The sequence below is a fragment of the Alligator mississippiensis genome, chromosome 5 (assembly GCF_030867095.1).
Source record: "Alligator mississippiensis isolate rAllMis1 chromosome 5, rAllMis1, whole genome shotgun sequence".
Lineage (NCBI taxonomy): Eukaryota > Metazoa > Chordata > Crocodylia > Alligatoridae > Alligator > Alligator mississippiensis.
The window spans coordinates 47,761,570-47,781,758 of NC_081828.1; the positions used below are offsets into that span (position 1 = coordinate 47,761,570).

Genomic DNA, 20,189 nt, shown 5'->3' on the forward strand with positions numbered 1-20,189 from the left:
CTAGGAGGAGCCCTCTTCCCCACTTCCTGCTGCTAGTTGAGGGGCTGGCAAGTGAGGGATGTGTGCGCCTGTGTCACAGCAGGGTAGCATGAGGACAGGCCCTGGAAGTGATTTTCTCAGTCCCTGCAGTAAGAGGTTTTTGTCTGAGCTATGCCTGGTTTCCTCTCACTGTGTTTCTGGCACAGCCATGTTCTTGGGCTTCAGACTCCTTATTTGCAGGTATGGAGAGATCACAGATGTCTCTGGAGATGGTGAATTGTCCTTCCACAGCCTTGAAGTACCACTGGCTCAACCCACTTGGTTTGCTGACAGTGGCCACCCACTCCAGTCCCTGGCCAGGAGCTCAACAGACCCAGTACATCTGATAGGGAAGGTGAATCCAGAGGCTTTGCAGGTGAGGCACAGAAGGGCCCTTGTACATGTGATGGCGGTTTAGTCCTTCAGAGTTACATTCTATGCCCCCTAAATTGAAACGGTGGATTTTATTTTTCCGTCAACCATTGGTTGTAAAATTCATGAAAGTTCAGTGTGCTATTCACAGTAAATTACTGCAGGGGGTGCTGCATAACAATCCACCCTGCTGATCTCTTTGTATTAAATTACAACAGGGCACTGCACACCACTAATCCCCGCTACAGACTGGTCATGTCTATAGCTCATAACTATATTAAATCATTAATTTCATTAATTTTTAAACACATATATTTACACACATTTTTTAATTTTTTACATTTTTCAACAATATTTTTAATTTTTATTCTTATTTTATTCTTATTCTTTTCATTCCTACCTTTATTTTTATTCTTATTTTTTATTTTCCTATTTCTATATCATCAAATAAACTTTATTTCATGTGTAAATCTGCTTGTTTTTTTTTTATTTCACTCAACCACCCTTATGAACAAGGTGCTGAAATTCTCCGATCACTTATGATATGCATACAAATCTGCACCCTTTCCCTTGAATTTCTTTTATATCTATCTTTGTGCACATATTGGAGTGTTGTTGTGTGCTAATTGAAACTCCAATAATGTGCTCCCTGCATTATCTCACAGGGATCTCAATCCCAGAATGCACCTGGAACCGCCCCCCATCTGCACCCACATTCCTGCAGTCACAATCCTGCACTGTTAGGGGTCATTGTTTCATTCAGTGTTTGCCTTCTGTCCCCAGACATTTCATTCTATACAACGTCTCTGTTTGGGTCTCTGTTCTCATTGCCCCCCAGGTCTCAATTTCTTCGGGCTGTCCCCCACGCTCTGACCGCCAAATTCAAATCCACATACCGATCATCCAAGCTTCTCCACCAGGCTAACAAGAGACTCTGGCCTTCTGACTAGATATACTCCCTGCACTCTTCCCACCCCTCCTTGTGGAGACATTTGTAGAGAGCCACTTCATTATCACCTCTCCCATCTCCAAACAGGGCACTGAAATTCTCTGAGTGCTTATAATACGCACATGAATCAGCACCCTGTGAATTTCTTATTTCTTCACACTGATATTGGGCATTGAGTTAATGTGACCAGTGGTAGATAGTGCATTTTAATGTCCTTGCCGCATTTCATGCCCCCGCCCGCCCCCTACACACAAAGCAAAGGAAAACCTGTAGACTTCAGCCCTCTCCAGCTCCCCACTACTGTCACCACAGCCTGCCCCCACACCCACCACTAGGCACAATGTACTTATGAGACAGACAGAAGTGTTGCAATGAAAATTTTTATTTTATTTATAGAAACATTCAATGGTAACTGCTGAACAGTTTAGCATTCAGTGCTGATCAATCGGTGGCCTACAGAACACCCTCGCCATCTACAGCAGCCAGAATGTGTGCAGCCAGGCAATTCCACACAATGGATCCCTGACCAGTGTTTGCATGCTGATCATAGGGGGCACCATGCCCTGCCTGCCCAGGTCTCTGTCTGGCTGCTGTCTCCTGCACTTCCTCAGACCAGGAATCACTGAATACCTCCCCACAGTCTTGCAAATATTATGGATGCCATGATGTTTTCTGGCTCTACCTCGAGCCTGTAGTTCAGTGACCTCCACCATGCTTTCAGACTGCCAAATGGGCTTTCAACAGTCATCTGGCATTTGCTAAGGTAGTAGCTGAATTCCATCTTTTTCCAGTGTAACAGGGGGCCTTCCCAGGACTGGTCAGTCATTGGCCCACTTGCCTGTCTCTAGGCTAACCTCCCACCTTCCTCTTCTGCCATGCCTTGATGATAATAATTAAGATGTCAATCAGGTGGGAGGCTGCCCATTTACTTGCCCGATGCCAAGGACATTACACATGGCTCCAACCTTCCTTCACCATGTCCCATGCTTCACAGATAGCACCTCAGGTAGCCAAGCTCACCTGTACCCTTCTCCCTCTCAAACTGTGGTCCCCTCTCTGGGACCTCTGGCCTCCCAGGCCCTGGCCCTGCCTTCATCAGACCAGTCAGACCCCAGGCCCCTGACTCTGGGAGTCCCTTGGCTGGTGGGCCCCTGGCTCTTTTGACCTTCCCCCCTGGGTCCTGGCCCCAGCATTGACCAGTTTGAAGGTCCATCCAGTCAGGTTAAACTCAGGCTTGCCTTCTCTTCCATACAACTTAGCTACCCCCTCACTGGAGTTCTCCACTGTTTGAGCCTCAGCCCTCTCAATCTCTTAATAATGTGCTTTTGGGGCTGGCCCATGTGCAGCCCTTCAGGTCCACCTCAGCTGACCCTACTCTACATGCTCCAGTGCAGTCCTTTAGGCTTGCCTCCACAAAACCCACTCTGTGCAAGCCTCTCTACTTAACTCTGGGCTCCCTGCCCATCCTAACTCATCTCAGGCTCCCTTCCTATCTCTGGGGTCTCAACTGTGGAGGCTGGGGTTATAAGGTGCCCCTACTCACCTTTTACAGGGAAGGCAACTGGCATAGCAGCCCCACCAGGCCATCCTTCTCCAGCAGGGTGCAGTTTTCAGTCATATCCAGGGCACAGGGCCTCCTCCTTCCCTGTAGCCCCATCCCATATAACTCCAAGAATGTTCTGAGCAGGAGCTCAACTGGATGTCGCTCTTTCAGCTACCAGCAGCAGACTGCTGCGCCAGCTCTGAGGGCCTGGATTAAAATGGAGGCCGCTCTGCCCCCTCCTCCAATCCCAGGGCCCTCCTGGGGTCATGTGACTACCTGATTATGGCTAGCTCACACCACTGCTCTGCTGCCTGCTCTCAAACCTTAAGGTGGCAGGCACCAACGGTGCCCTGCCACACCAGTCAGTACCTTGTCCTCCGTGTGGCTTCATGAGCCAAGGTAGGAGAGGGTAATCTGGGTCTGCTATAATAAGTGGGGGCACAGCAACACCCCAGATCACTGTATCAGGGATCCCAGGTGCATATTGTCCTTTCTCCACGATACCAGGCAGCGATGATTTTCAAAAGATGTGTGCATCATGAGTGCTTCCTGCCCAGCCTGTACAAATGTTAGTGAAGCATCCTCGGTGATCAACTATGGCCTGGAGGATTGTGACAGGGGCATGCTCAAGGCCGGACCTCGTGCTGGCCTGCCCACCTGTCTCTGGGCTAACCACCTGCCTCACTTGTCTGCCATGCCCTGTTGTTTCTTAATTAGATTTAATTAGGTGGGAGGCTGCCCATTCTCACCCCAATGTCAGGAGCATTATTTGCGGCTCCGTTCCTCCCCTCCACCACAGCTCAAGCCTCTTGGCATCCACCAGTGGTTTGCACTAGGTCTTTCATAAAACATACACACAAACAGACAAACAAACACATACTGGACTCCAAGTTCTCAGCCCCCTCACTGGGACTCCACACTGGGGTCTTCCACCCCTTGGGGCTCAGGCGGCCACAGCCCTGCCTGGCCCTAGGGTCTTATACCCCCACACTGCTCCCTCACTGGGGCTCCACACACTGCCCCTTCACTGGGGCTCACTGAGGTCTGCCACCCCATCCGGCTCAGGTGGCCATAGCCCTGCCTGGCCCTCTGCCCTGGGGTATTACACCCTGTGAGGCTCAGGTGGCCACAGCCATGCCTGGCCCCCTCTCAGGGTCCCTGCAGCCACAGGACTCATGAAGAGCCTAGGCACTGCTCCAGGTCCCTCCACCAACCTGGGCCCTGCCTCAGGACTCCCATGAGCCTGGGCTCCCCCTGAACTAGTTGAACCCACCAGGGATGTGGGATCTGGGGTTATTAAGGTGCCCCAACGCACCTATTACTGGGGTGGTAACTGGCCTGGCATTTCCTGGGGACTCCCACATCACTGGGAGCCCCACCAGATCACCTGCTCCCTGGCAGGGTGCAGTTTTAGGTCATGCCCAGGACCAAGAGCCTCCTGTTCATCCCCATAAGCTCTTGCCCTTACCTCCTGGGTTATTCCTGCTGCAGCTCAGCCAGGCAATGTTTCTACCTCCACTGGCAGCAGCAAACTGCAGCCTTTACATGCCTAAAGTTCAAAATGGCTGCCCTCATCAGGCACCTGGTAGCTGCCTGCCTCTGCCCTTAAAGTGGCGGGCACCCAAAGGTGCCCTGCCACAAGGATCACTGAGGCAAATCCCTTACTGGTGAATGACCAGCTACACTGGGCTGGGGATAGGACCAGGGTGTGTGTGCTGTCCAATGCATCCACACAGTTAGGGAATCCCATGGTTCTGAAGCCTTCAATAACTTCCCTGGGATTATGGAGGCAGATGAAGATGTTTGCTTCAATGCCGTGTAGCAGCTCGCATACCTCACATATTGTCACCTTGGCCATGCAAGGAGCCATGTTGAACTGGTTCCTGATGATGGGGATGGCCCGTTTTGTAAAGACCATGGCCATCCTCTTTTCTGGTGAAAAACCAGGGAGTGAATTAATGGTATTAGGAGGACAATTACACTGCATCCAGCTGAAAAGGGATGTTTTAGAGGTGCAGGGTGGGGGGGCATATGGGGTTCCTCATGATTGTTGACAGGCAAAGTCTGGGGATTTTTGCTGTGCACGCAAGACCAATCTCCAAAAGAGCCCAGGATCACCCTGATCTGCAACCCCCAGCACACCCTGGGGCCCTTTGGACACCGACCACACAAAGTGAAATAGGAGACGACAACCACAGATCAGTTTCTTTGAATTCTTTATTTAATAAAATAATAATAAGAGGTCAGCAGAAGATTGATTCGTGTTGGGCTCTGCAGCTACACCTGGTGTCCTAAAACATTCATTACACACAAATACCTCCAAATTGTAGCAACGCTTGATGGACAAAGGGGGCTCACTTCACAAAAACTGTAGCAACACCCAATGGACAAAAGGACTCACTACATGTCATTCAGTGAATTACCATGTACATGTGACAGATTAAGGGCTGCACCATTCCAAGTTGTGTTGTTGCAAACTAAACTATATCAAGATGGGGATTAGTTTATTATGACAACTCGTTTTCACCAAAAACTCACATATGTGTCAAGTTTGATGCCATTAAGCCACAGAAAAGGGCAATTTTTGTCACATGTGCAAGCACCATTTGTCAAGTTACAAGCGCCCCTTGTTGTTACTGCTTGTATAAGGGTAATACTATCTGGGGTAGAGCTAACACACAGCATTATATAGCCCTTGCCCAGCACAGCTTGCAAGCTAGCTGCACAAGACAAAGGCTGAGAGAACAAATAAAGTCACAGAGAGAGGCGGTGACCAATCCAAAGTCACACAGCAGGTCTGTGGCAGACCCAAGAGAAGATGCTAGGTTCTCTTGATTTCCAGTACTGTGCTAAACCATGATTCCACCTAGTGGAAACTTGGACCACAACCCTTCCCTCTTGACCCCAGCAAAATGAAACCTGTCCATTCACTTCAACATGGGTACATCAGAGACCAGCAATCAGGCAGTGCAGATGGCTTTGGAGCAACCTGGAGTGGCTTGGAAATTACCCTTTGCACCACTGCCTGGCTCTCCTGAAACAGTGAGTCTGTGCACAGCCCTGAGGCACATATTTAGTGTCACTCTGAGATACTTACTCTACCTAATGGCTAATCTCTGATGTGCTCAGCATGAGCAAGTTTATAGGGCCAGCTCTGTTGTGGACCCAGGCCCTAGAGGGAGGCCATGTAGAGATGTTAGAAGTTTCCAAGCAGTTTCTTGAGCCACTCAGCTAAAAAAACATCCAAACCCTCTCCAGCGTCAAAAACACTGCTCCATCTACGTAGGGACACACAACTGGAAGGGAGCTCCTCGGTTATCTCTATCTCTTCTGAGTGTTTTGCTCCTTTGAAGTTACTCATGACTGAAGGGTATTGATACGCATGAGGCAGCAAATATTCAGAAGGTAGATCTGAACATAGCAAGACACAAGCTAATTAATATTACAAACTCACTGTAGAGAAGTTCAGATTTACCAATGTTGAGAGAGGAAAAAACACAAGTTGGGCTCGAGTGATGAATGAACCTCAGTGAAAGAAGAGAACTACTAATAAAAGGGAAAATGATGCTGTTCGTGCTAAAGGTGCACTTCCCTACTCAGCCACCATTTCCCGGATCTTCCAGCCCTTGCCAAAGAGGATTGGACAACAGGAGGGCTGTGGAAGCAAGTAGTGGAGAAAGCAGATTCTGAGGAGGTCACTTCTGCACATGTAAATTATCGCGGGGCTCCCCACTAGAAACAAAAGAAAATCTCTGAACACAAACTGTTAACTAGAATTAAGCCAGAGAATGTACAGCAGTGAGTTCATGGTGAAATGCCTCCCAGGAACTAGCAGCGCTGGCATTCTATAGCTCTGATTAGGAAGGCACATGAAGCATGGCCATGAAGGGTTGCTAGACAAATGTCTGCTCTCCACTGTAGTTATAGACATTCACTGTTAGGTCCAGGGGGTTGAGGCATTGAACTCCTGTTTGGAGTGGCTGTATGGCTCTGGTGTGTGGCTCCAGTGCTGTCTTCAAAATGAGAGTGGGGGAAGGATGTGGAAGGAGCTTGGACTGCGGTTTGCCCAGCCTGGGCTGTAGGGTAGGTGGGTGGATAGGAGTTGCTGGTAGTAATATTGACAGTTTACTCATGTCCCTCAGCTGCAAAATGTTGTCCTTTGCCGTATTCATCAACCCATTGCTGACTACAGAAGAGGTGATAGTGAAGCAATAAAAAAATCACTTTGAAATCTGCTTTCTTTCAGGTCTTCCAACTGCAAAGAATGTCAAATCTGCAGTGAGCAGCAGCAAAATCCGATGCCACATTTCCCCAGATTCCGTCAATCTCAGGTCTCATTTTTTAACTTTACACAAGCATCCTCATTAATTTGAATTTAAAGAGAGGGGATGGTCAGAACCAAACCCTAAATGCTAAGTTCTGGGTTTACAGGCATACACTGCAGCAAGGTCCAACTGTGATTAGTATCTCAATGCTGAGCTAGCAACATTGTCTTGAGGTTCATAAAAAGTCAGGTTAGGTGCTGGTTCCCCATTACAGATTGGGTCAGAGGTACTTTTCATTCCAGCTAGTTCAATTAAATGAGAAACTGTTAATATGACAAGCTTTAAAAGTGAAGGAAAAAGAGCAGCCCCTTCAGGACTCTATCACTCAGGATCACTTTAGCATTACAATAATTTAGGGTGCTTTCATCTAGAAAACTCCCATTGCCTCCAACAGAGGCATCCCTCTGAGGGGCAGGACCTTCATAATAGGTTTTATTGTCTTGCAAGCCTAAGTGCAGAGCTGCATAACATCACTGGTTCCTACTTATAATGCAATTTCTGCTCTCATATCAGACTGTTCTCTTTGTCCCTGCTTGATGGTTTCTCAGATGCAGCCCTTGTCCTTGGTGGCATAATCTACTAATGGTAACATTTCCTGAAAGGGGATGGAGAAAGCACAGGTACACTCTTGGGCTTGATCTTTCACTGAAGTTATTAGGAGAGTGCCCTATTTGTGTGAGATGTGTTGCAGATATTGATTAAAAGTCTCTGTGCTAGAGATTTTGCAATCTTAATTGTAGTATTAACAACAGCAAAGTCACCCCTCCCCACCTTTAAATCACTTAAACCATCATTTGAGTTTCTGCTGGTACTTAGCTGAATATCTGATTGTTTTCTGAAGCTGGTTCCAACTTCAGTTTGTTTCTTGTTTGGGTCAATGCCATTCTGTGACTGGAGTGAGGACTCCATGTACAAGTCCCGATTATACAGTGGGCTGAGAGCATACAGCTCCATGGGTTACGGTATGGCTGTGATTCTCTACCAAAGAGCTGTAACATCATGGGGTGTTATGAGATCCTTTAAAGGGTGCTGCATAATATTAGCACTGTTAGCTGTGATTCACATGATTCACAAGGGAAACCAAGATATTCCAACTTGTGGTCTTTCTGAGTACTTTGGAGCAGAAAAATTGCTCTAATTGCTTTGTAGACAAAAAACAAGTCCAAGTTAAAAGCTGGCATCTTCCAAGGGATACCTTGAGTCTAACATGGGGTACCTGAAATGGATGAGCACCACTGCACTAAGGCATTCTTCCTTTGATGGAATCATCTAGTTGGTTGAACCTCAGTTGCTTGCCTACACCTTCTTTAGTCCATAAGCAAGGTGCTTACAAGGTGCTTTCAGGAGGGATCAGCATAGATAGGTTTCATCAGTGCATAGGGCTAGTGTCTTTGGCTTGAGGTTCCTCAGCTGATCTTTTCAGTGTACTCCTGTTACCCTGGAAAATATTAATGGAAAATTAGAGACCTGTTTGTTGCATTTTCATAGCAGCAAGCAGAAAACCTACTGGTCTCCCAGGCTTTGCAAAGTGAATAAGATCTACTGGGGTAGAAGTTGTTGTCTTTGATTACTTGAATGGCCTAAAGAAGGACCCATCAACCTAAGTATTCCTGGGTTACTAAGGCAACTAGCTAGGTATGGCAGAAAGCAGCTGTGCTTGTCCCCTCTGTTCACACCACCATTGTCAGTGATCTGTAAAATAGCTTCTCTTCAAAGGGGTGTATTTTTAATTGCTATAGGTACAGTTCAGCCTGGGCAGGATGCCACTGAAGAGCCCATTTGTAATTTAAACTGCCCTTGAAGGCAGATGGGACAGTGTAGCCCTTGTATCGCTCTGCTCAGCAAATAATTTTTCATCCAAATTCTGCACACTGAGTACATGTGGTGGATCATTAGGTGTAACAGTAGATAAAAAGCCCTGTTGATGAAGCCCCAGAAACATGAAAGACCCACTAATAGTATATTCACACCACCGTTACTGCAGAGGCTGCAGTCTACTCAGGTGTATCCAGCTTACCTGTTATATAGCCAGCTAGGGTATTGGTAGCAGTGGAGCTGTGAAAGCAAGTTGCTGAGCATGGACTGAGCCCAGTAGCATGTACACAGCCCCTCAGATAGATTTTGCAGTTTATGCTGAACCTTGAGTTGCTGCAGTTAGCTTTCTTGCAGTGTCAGAGCCAGCTACAGTATGTCTACACTAGCTGCAGATACCAAAGCAGGCCATGCCTTAACTTAGCTTGACCACTGAATGTTGCCCTGTATCTCATCTGAGTGTCCCTTCCTGGAGCTGTATCATTCAGAAGGAGCTGTACCAGCAGCTACAGCCTTGTTGGGTAGAAATTAACTCACCGTATCCACTTTAAATAGTGAAACTTGTTCTATTGTCTGTTAAAGTGCTTAGAGAAGCAACTTTAGAAATAGTTAGCCAACCTGCTTGCAAGAGTGCCCTTGAGTTCTGGCTTCAGACATCAGCGCTTTGGGGCCATCTTTGTTTTAATCTTTGTGCATTGCCAAGCCACCATGCATGCCTGTCACTGGAGAGCTGCAGATTACTGTCATCTGCATAGGATGACAAACAGGAGAAATGACCTTAACTTACTGGCAGTGCACCCTTACCCTACCATCTGCCTGACTTCAGACTGCCAGCTAACTGTCTCTATCTGAGTGGGAAAGTTAGGGCCATCAGGCGTTTTACAGAGGCTGAGGAAACAAGAATAAGTACCTTAAGCTGGTGAGCAGGGCATGCAGAGAAAGGTGAAGGGTGGTGGCAGGAGCAATTAAAAAAGACTCAGCTTGGCGACAGGCAGAGGGTTGGGAAAGATAGTTCTGAGTATTGCATAGCTACAAGGCCATAGGAGAGATGGAGAAACATGCATGTATGGGCCAAGAAAGAGAGAGGTTTTTGAGTGAGCACCGGGTGCTAAGGCTTGGGAGTATGGAAGCAGTGAAGAGCAAGAGCCAGTGAGGAGAAATAGCCAGGAATAATTTGGCGGGACGGGAAGAGAAGGCTAGGAAATTCAGGACTGCATGAAGTAAAAAAGGAAAGGAGCCTCTGAAAGTTCTTAGGACATTCCCAGGACTCTGGTATGTCCTTCCTAACTCAGCAGTGAATAACTCCATAAATCCATTTTTCAGCACCTAAGATTTGTCTCTCTCCACAGGTATTTATAGCCAATATCTACCTCCATAGTACCTGAACACCTGAACAAATAAAGACATACCTATTAACATGGTAGTATTGGAGTCATGTAGACATGATGGTCCAGGAAATACATGAGAGACAAGGATCTTTGTGAGTGGCAACTTTTATTGAACCAATTGCATGGCTGGGAGACATTTAGACAGTCTTTCAGGCACAAGATACTTAGACCTGAGGATGAGTATTTTGTGTCTAAAAGTTTGTCTAAATATCTCCCAACTATGCATTTTGTCCAATGAAAGATATCACCCACAAAAATCCTTATTTATTTATATATAACTTATTCCTCACTCCACATTCTCCAATCAGCAGGGGCTGGAGATAAGCACAAAGCTACCCCAAATGGACTGAGTATTGAGTCCATATACAGCGCAGTTCCCTAGGGCTCTGTATTGGGACCAGTGCTGCTTAACATTTGTAAGTAATCTGGAAAAACGGGGTGAGTAGTGAGATGGCCAAATTTGCCAAACACTTATTCAAAGTGGTGAAGTCAAGGTGCGCTGTGAGGAACTACAGAATGGTCTGACACAATTGTACAAATGGGAAGCTAAATGGCAGATGAAATTAAATGTAGATAAGTATAAGGTGATGCACCTGGGCAAAAGTAACCCAACCTATACCTACATTCGTGAACGCCTCATGCCTCCCAAGGCTGAGAGAGCACAGCGACCACCCGCAGGCGGTAGCATGGGCAGGGGCTGAAGGAGGCATTCTGTAGAAAAGAAGAGAATCTCCTTCAGACTGAGAAAGCCCCCAAAACCAATTGCTTTAAACAGATTGCACATCCAACCAAACCATCCAGGTCTGCTCCCTGAGACATCTAACTGTCTAAAAACCCCATATACCAAAGAGAGGAACAGCACTGACCTTCTGGAAGTGAAGCTGGCCTCTCTTGTAAGTCATCAGTAACAAGGCACATTGATTATGAGTTAACTTGTATGAGTTAATTACAGAGGTAGGTATGGACTAGTGGTCAGAGCACAGGACTGGACACTAGGAACTCCCAAGATCTCACCCAGACTCCAGGATTAACTCCTTCTGTGCTCTTGGATCTAAGAGAACTTGGCACAAGTCTCTTCAGGACCCATAAACACAGAGACACTGGAGAGGAATGTGAGGTGCAGAGCTCTTTTGCAGGAAGCTTGCAATATAAAAGCTATAATGTGGCTCATGGATCATTGTCTCCATTCTCTCACAGGAATTAAGCAATGCAAGGCTTAATTCCTAAATCCCTTTCTGAACATATGGCACCTTCTCCCTAAGGATATCAAAGCATTATTATTAACATGGTGATCAGCTCCCCATAAAAACCATCTCAATGTCTCTTTCTGTTCTGGTGCGGGAGCCTTAGGAAAAGAGGTTGGCACTAGGACCCATATGCCAACGCAGAGTCAAGGAAGTAGGTCTAAGCCAGGCTTGTCCAACATACGGCCCGCAGGCTGCCATGTGGCCCGCCAAGCCATTTTATCTAGCCTGTGGCAGTAGCGGCGCAGAGCGCGGAGCTGCTGCAGCGGCGGCGGTGGAGTGTGAAGCTGCGGTGGCGGCAGCGGTGGCGGGGCCACAACGAGGTGGGCAGGGCCAGCCCTCGGGCCCCAGCCAGCAGCGAGGGGAGGGGAGCTGCTTACTGTAACTGCTTACAGCGAGGGGAGGGGGAGCAGCCCCGTGCGGGAGGCCAAGCAGTGGCCACTGGCAGTGCCGGCCCACATCTGCCTCCTCACCCGCCCGCTTCAAGCCAGCCCCGCTGCCCTGCCCTGCCCTGCCCCGCAGCAAGGCGGCGCCTGCTCCCCCAGCCAGTCTCCCCCCGGGTGCTGTGGCTCTCCGGGCCTGGCCACTCGCGCACGAGGCCCCGAGGGGGCTGCTTCTCATGTGCTGCTGGGGATGGCCCGGTGCTGCTGGGCCCGGCCCGGTCTGCACCGACCAGCAGAAGTGGCGGCGGAGCCGTGTGCCACTTGGGATGGGACAAGCCTGCACCAGTCAGTCCCAAGCCGCACACGGCTCCACCACCGCTTCTGCTGGCTGGTGCAGACCTGGCCAGTCTCCTCCCATCCCCAGCAGCACATGGGAAGCTGGCTTCAGCTGCATGCCGCTTTCCCTGGCCGGTGCCGACCCGGTTCTGCCCAGGCGGGTCCTGCAGCACCATGTCAACCCGGGCATGGCACTGGCAGGCTGGGTGGGCCCCAGGTTAACCCTGGCCTGGCCCCCCGGCTTCTCCAGCACCAGGTCAACCTGTCTGTAGCCAAGCAGCTCCTGCAGCACCGTGTCAACCCGGGCATGCATGCCATGTCAACCAGCACCATGTCAACCCCTGCAACTTCATTGGTGTCAAATATCATGTGACATCACTTCCTGATATGAAAGCACTTCCTGTTACGTCTTTGAAAATGGCTCGCCAGCCCACTGGGTGATAAAAAGTTGGTGATCTGGCCCCACATTCAAAAAGGTTGGACACCCCTGGTCTAAGCTGTGCTGAGTGAGAATGTTCCTCACTGTACGAGCTCCGCACCATAACTTGTCTTCCTTGTTCAGCCTTCCCTGCACCTTCTCTGGATGAGATTGTTGCCTGAATATGGCTGATGAATATCTGCAGGGCCTGTTTAGCTTCTGCAAAACAGGACACAGAAGACAAGGTTCACATAATGGGAAAGTATTTACAGAACTAATCAAAGGTCTCCAGAGACAGACTACAATACAAAAAGAATCTGGCTTGGGTACCATGGGGAAAAAAGCTGCTGGAAAGGCCACATAAGTAGCAAACATTTGTCCTTATAAATATAAATGAATGAAACTTTGCTGTATGCCTAAAAGGTAGATATATAATGTCAGCCCATTTTAGAGCTGGGGATATTATGATCATCATAGTTCCATTGATGTCAATGCTAGATTACATCAGCTAAGGATTTGGCCCCTGAGAGATGAAGTGTCTGGTCCAAAGCCACCCAGAGCGCCACAATCTAATCATTTCCTAAACATCTGTATGCCATGCTGCAGATGTGCTCAGACGATATCCCCATTAGACCATGCTGCTTCCTCTTACAAGCATCATTAAGCAACATATCTTTAAAATGTATAATCCAGATCCTGTGCAATGGTGAATGCCCCTAAATCTTTTTGGCTTTATGGGAAGTTGCCAGAACTCCACCTTCTCTCAAGATCACTGTGGTTCACTTTCATAGGGTGCAAAACTAAGGCATCAGTCTTTGGCAGACCTAGAATAAGAAAGCATCTAATAAAGAGCAGAGAGCTGACCACAGCAATAAGCAAGTGACTGAAAAACAGGATGGATCCCATTACTCACAGCAGATGAACAGTATTAACACAAGAAACTGTGACTTCAGTAGGTCTGCTCATGTGAACAAAGGGTTCAAAGTCAAGTTCTCAATGAGACCAGGTTGCCAGGTTCTCTGATTCCGTAAGTGGAATTGCTAGTCCCACTCACTCCCCGATATAAGGTAATAGTGTAATTGTCAAGCCAGGACATTGTTTTAATACTGTACTACTTTCAACTTATATAGTCCCATTCACCTGAGGTTTTCAAAGCATCATACACAAAGGGTTGGTGTCATCCCCACTTTAGAGACTGACAAACTGAGGTACAGAGAAGTTAAACCAATGGCAGAATCAGCAATAGAAATCAGTCTTTTTAACTCCTCCCCATGCCCCACTCTAATCACTAGACCACATTAGGTTGTTGTATCTTTAACTCCTTACCTTGTTTACTGAGAAAAGCTTTATGTTCCTTATGACATCATAGTACCTATTCTGAAAAAAATCCGCAGCCGGTGAGATCACCAGTTTACAACTAGTTTGGCCTCAGTGACTAAATGCTATGATAGAAGGAAATACATCCAAGGCAATATAGTATGAGCTCTCAAGGCCACTTGCTGCTGGACCTCTGGCTATATTTGGTTCGTGGTGGCAACCAATTCACAGGAGTCTTTTCTGTTTAAAAAACAAGACAATGTTTATTCAAAGTTTCTTCCTGGGTTTTTCTTTCTGGGCTGTCTTCTTGTTCCAGAATGGCCTTTGCATTTGTGGTCGCCCAAGCTGGAGGAGAGTTGGCATGGATATTCTTCCAGAAGATCTGAAACAAATGGAGCTTGAAACACAGCTTATGTCTACTTGCCTGCCCTACCCTTTGGACCAATTATCTCTCTACTTTACCAACCTGGAAACAACCAAAGGATGGATGGATATCCTGTGTATTAGCATCAAAGTAGTCCTTTACATCCTCTGTTCTTTATCTGTACAGTATCTATGGATCAAATGGAAGATGCATCAAAGAAGTGTTGTGATGCCCGAAGTGAGTGATGTCCATTACCAAACTCAAAAGGTCCTAGCTCAGCAGAAACCAACCATTTTGTCTGGAAGGCTGGATAGGCAGTGCCTGTTTGCAGGCTAGATACCACCGGTGGTCCCAAATTGGCACCCAATGCAGGTGTGGCGGGGCCCCATCCGGCCACAGAGACAGGAGTTGGGTCCCACCCACCACCCACCACCCACTCCTGTCCCTACACCCTGGGGTTGGGTCCCAGAATCCTGGAACTACCCCCTTCTAGCCCTCCATACCAGGATTGGGTCTCAAGGCCCTGGCACTGCCCCTTGCATGCTAGTTCTGGGCTGTGGGGCTCAACTGTGTCCCTGACCATGCCTTAGCATGGCAGCTAAGATGGGGCACTTGATTCAGACCTCTGGTCCTGGAGCTCCCCATGGGTCTGGAAATTTGGCAGCATGATAGCATTGCCACTTCCCACCCTCCACTGCCAAATTTCCAGATCTGTGGGAAGTCCCACATGCTGGATGACATGGCACTGCAGCATTAATCTGGCCCAAAAGTCAGGGAGTGACTGCTCCTGGATTAGAGCATAGAACTGGAGATTCTTTAGAATTAAGACCTGTGAACTACATTCCTAAATCCATATTTGGACATTTAAATAAATAGTCCAGTTGTCAAAAATGAAGAGATTCAAGCTCTCCCACTGACTCTTCCTAGCTCTCCATGGAAAACCCACTATAAGCCCATGCATATCCTGGGAGCTGCTGCCATGAAGTTCTCCTTTTAGCTCCTGAATATTAGAGACTGGTTTAAACCCTAGAACGGGCAATGGGGAAATGTTCAAGCACTTTACCTGCAAATGTAAAACCGGTGGGAGTTTCCAGTTGAAGAGAGGGGTAAAAAAAGGAGATTTTCTTTACAAGAAACTGCACAGAACAAATCTGTGGCCGTGGAAATAAGAGTCTGGGCCAGGGCCTGAGCCTGGCATAAACCAAACTAGCTCCATTGAAGTCAATGAGTCAGATTGTTGTGTAAATCATTGTAATCATTGTAACTGTCAATGGAGCTGATTTATACTAGTTGAAGGTTTGGTCCACTGACACTTAAATTTTTAAATAAGAAAGAAATCTGGCCTGGTAGTTTGTGACTCTTGAAGAATTACATTCCCTGTGTTATGGGCTCTGTCTTTCCAGGTAGTAAGTCAGACATCCACAGTTTCGGTTGCAACAGAACTCTATGGTGAGCGCACCTCCAATGTGGACAAAATGCTGTGGAGACTGTTGGCAAATACACCCATGATGATGAAATACCTGAAGCACGTCTGCCACCATGAAAGGAAAAAAGTCCCACCATGGCAATTAAATAAAAGGAGAAAGGTGGAAGAAACTGAGGATGATGAAGAAATATTCCCTGCTTGTCCTTATAACCACTGCTCCAGTGTGGACACTGTGATGCAGGAAGTGTAAATGGAACAAGGGCCCCTCCTTCTCTAAAAATCATATTTTTATGCTCTGATAGTTGTTCTCCAAATTCTTTACATGGATGTTTTTAAGGAAGTCAGTGGGGGCACTAAATAGAAATCAATGGCTGTGTGTTTGAACTGTTCACCTAATGATCTAATGTCATCTAATGATGACAATTGCAAAGTTGAATTCTGTCATGGACAGAGGAGAATGGGAGGAGGGAAGCAAAATGGCCTAATTAAAAACAAATGTTTGAACACTCTGGTGAGCATGTTTTGAATTTGGAATATCAAATAACACCATCCTTGGCAGAAAAAAGCCAACATTTTCCCCTACACTTTAGCTATACTGAGCCACACTAGCAGCTCAGGAGCTGATCTATCAAATTAGCTGCAGCTCCCCTGGCAAAAGGCAAGTGCCAGTGTAGCACAGAGCTGGAGTAGTACTCTTGCTCCTGAGCACTTTCCAAGTGGCCAAGCAAAGAGGGCATGGTAGGAGAACCACTGTGGGGCTACAGTGAACCTTAGCTGCAAGAACGGACCCTCAGGGCAGCAGCTGTCAGGTATAACAGAGCAGTTCATAGACTGTGCTAAGTTGCCCCAGAGACCAAACAGGTCCATGACCAGCCCACGTGTCTAGGAGCCACACCAGTAGGAATCAGCTTCACCCCTTCTCTCTGATCACTGGCAGGATCAGGAAATCTGAGCCAGATTTTTCCTCTTCCCTAAGAGTTTCCTTACAATCTGGTTAACTAGCTACCCATGGCCCACCCACAGTGTCACAGATGAACATCTGGTCTCAGTAGCTGAAGGGGCTAATGACCTGAACAGCACAACATCTGCAATTCATAGGGCTAGATCCTCAGCTGTTGTAAATCCTCCTTACATCATTGATTCAAGTGGAGCTTGGATGATTTCCACCAGCTTAAGATGTATGTCCCTTTGGTGATCCAACACTCATCTGTACAGCTGTGCATCTCAGGAGTTTCTCTCTCACCTGACCAGTCCAGGAAGTCGACGCACTCAGCCTGGCCATAGCGGCAGGCAATATCTCAGGCCTTTTCACCTCAGAAAGTGGTTGCTACAATATCAGCTCCCAGTTCTACCAGAATTTTCAAAGTTTCTAGTTGTCCCCATGCAGCAGTACAGTGAAGGAGTGTGTAACCTGGGCGAGATGTGGAAGAAAAGTCATCAAAAAGCACATAGAATTTATTTTCCTTGGGGTGTATTCTCATAGTACTTCAGCAACTTCCTTCCCTACAGGACCCCTGAGTGCTACATAGACATGTAGCACACCTGAAATACAGAGATGTTTGGATGAGAAGCAACCAACCAACCAGGACACAGCCCACAGCTGGGGTAGGGGAGAACATTGTGGCCAAGATAATTTCTCAAAGTGCCATGCAAGGAGCCCATCATACAGTGAGAGAGAAAAAGAGTCCAAAGTCTCTCATGGGACAGAGGCAAGGGAATTTTATGGCAAGATTTATGGAGGAGAAAAGAAATTGAGTTGCAGGAAATAAAACACATGTAGGCAGCTAAGTCAACAGAAATGGTTAAGTAATACTTAACAGCAGAGAGTTATGGGAGGGGAACTGGGAAGAAACCAAGACAGGAGTGAGCAGCATGGAGAGGTGGAGCTATGATGATAGGTGGGGACCCAGGGCCAGCTTCAAACTTAATGAAGTCAATGGAAAGATTTTCAGGGGTGTTTGGACCTAAGCAGCAGAACAAGTAGAAGAAACAGGGGTTTGTAAATTTAGAGAGGGTGGGTTCACAACATCATAGGGATGGAGGGGGCCTCATGAGGTCATTTAGTCCAGCCTCCTGATCATCCCTGACTATCCATCCATCCAAGACAAATGTTTGTCTAACTCACTCTTGAAAATCTCCAGGGATGGAGATTTCACAGCTCTTCTAAATACCCCTTTTCAATGCCTGATCACCCTCCCAGTGAGAAAGATCTGAGGATTTGAGGAGTAGTAGTCCGGGTCCTGTCCCAGTGAGGTTAAAATGAGTCTTTCCTTTGACTTGGATAGGAGGTGGAGCAGAGTAGGAGTGAGCAGGCATGGGACCCACTCCTGCTGTATACTTCTGTCTGTTTTATCTTTCTTGTCCAGCCTGTATTTGGCCAGTGCTCTGATGTGCACTCTGTCCAGCCATGCATGCTGCATACAGCAGGTCTCTGCCAATAACATCCTTTTCCAACAGCAGTTGCATGGCTTTTTCATAGTTGGGGTCCTCTGGGTCCTCAAAAATCTGCTGTACGCCCTCCACTTCTCCCAAGAGAACAGGTCTCAGGAGAGGGTTAGAATACTCTGACTCCTCAGCCTCCTGTCCTGTATCTGCCAGCCCTATAGCCTCTGCTGGATCCATTTTTCTCAAGAGCAGGGGTTTTCAACTTTTTTTGATCGGTGTATCTCTGGCAGCCAGATGCAGACCAGGGGTGGCGTGCGACCAGATACAGAGGCAGCTGCCACGTGTGAGGTTCCCCCACCTATGTCCAGCCAGGTGAGCGGCACCTGCGTAGGATGATGCATGGCAGCCCTCCGTACCCTTTAGGGCTTTCTCAAGTACCCCCGGGGTATATGTACCCGTGGTTGATAACCACTGCTCTACAGCAATGCCTGACAAGAGACAAGGAATAACAGAGACGCCTGTAAAGCATCTGACTGCTTTTGTTATTTGCATATGCACATTTTTATACTCATCAAGATCATCCTCTTGGCCTCCTCCTCCAAACTAGGGAAAAAGAATACATCCAGCATTCACACCTGAACCAGATTCAGCTAAATGTATTTCTTTACCACATTGCCAATAGATTTGTGCTCTTGTGCAGATTTTCTTAAAGCCCCAGCTGCTGGAACTGTAAGACTGCATTAAAATCTGAGCTTCCGTTTAAAGAACAAAGTAAATTTCTAGTCTTTGTGACTGCAGAGGAAGGCTTGAATACAAGAAGCAGGTAAGCCCCAAGACTCAAAACGCAAAAAGAAAATAGAACAACATTTAATTTTTTAATCATGATTTTAAAGTCCATTTCCTGTTTTAGGGGCCTGGTTTAATAATTTTTGAACCTTTGAGGCTGTCAGCACTGGACTGTCACTATGCAGAGTGATCTTGTAGAATATATTTAAAATACTAAGACTTGAAAAATATTTCAGACAAAGCTAATCAAATTAACCATCAACTGCATTAAGTACAGGCTATTGCACTAAATTAAGACTGATTCTTAATTTTTATATATATATATATATATATATATATATATATATATATATATATATATATAGCAGTGTTTAATTTTAATAATGGAAACATATTAAAGATTAGATAGATAGATAGATAGATAGATGTTTTACTTAACTATAGAAAAATGTGGATTTGGGGTTCCTTTTTTTAATCCAAAAAGTGGGGATTTTTTTTTTAAATCAGAGAAAACCAGGATCCCTGCTCATCAGAGGATCAGAGAGCAGTTTACAATGACTGGTTACATCTCACAGCCTTTGTGAGACAGGCAATGAACCCACCAGCAACAAGCTTTTGCTATTATCCTTGCTTCTCCTCAGCCTCAGGAAGGGTCCGAGGGCAGGGGGAGGGTATGAAGCTAGAACCGGGAGGCCGGCAGCTGTGGTTCCGCAGGGCAAGGCTGGATGGGTGGACACTTCCTGCTGTTGAGGAGACAGGCGGTGGCAGCTCTCGCTGGTTCCAGGAACTGGCTGCATCTGTGTGTGTGCGTGTGTACACACGTGTGTGCCTTTGTGTGTATGCGTGTTTGTGTGTGCCTGTATACCTACCTACATGTGCCCTCATGTGTGTGCATGCCTATTCCTGTGTGTACATGCATCACCCAGAGCCAGGGTCACAGCCAGGGGAGTTGGGCAGCAGATGGGGCTAACTGAGACCTGATGATCTCATTGGGCTGAAGACACAAAGTCTGGGGTGCAGGGGCAGCATGTGCCAAGAGGTTCCCTCTCTCAATTCTTGTTTTCTTTTTTTCTTTTTTTCAATCAGTATTTTTAAAGGGATTCATCTACTCCAGGTGCTGATG

General features: G+C 47.1%; 1 protein-coding gene and 1 pseudogene across 1 annotated transcript; one reads left to right on the forward strand and one right to left on the reverse strand.

The window, feature by feature from the left end:
- The first annotated feature begins 11,825 nt into the window (after window positions 1–11,825).
- On the forward strand, window positions 11,826–16,404 carry LOC132243277 (testis-expressed protein 50-like). Its single transcript, XM_059728321.1, has 3 exons — window positions 11,826–11,974; window positions 14,422–14,706; window positions 15,873–16,404. The coding sequence occupies exons 2-3, from the start codon at window positions 14,467–14,469 to the stop codon at window positions 16,143–16,145; spliced, it is 513 nt and encodes a 170-aa protein (XP_059584304.1). The 5' UTR covers window positions 11,826–11,974; window positions 14,422–14,466; the 3' UTR covers window positions 16,146–16,404.
- LOC109286324 (ankyrin repeat domain-containing protein 45-like) lies at window positions 16,302–18,517 on the reverse strand (annotated as a pseudogene).
- Window positions 18,518–20,189: the final 1,672 nt, after the last annotated feature.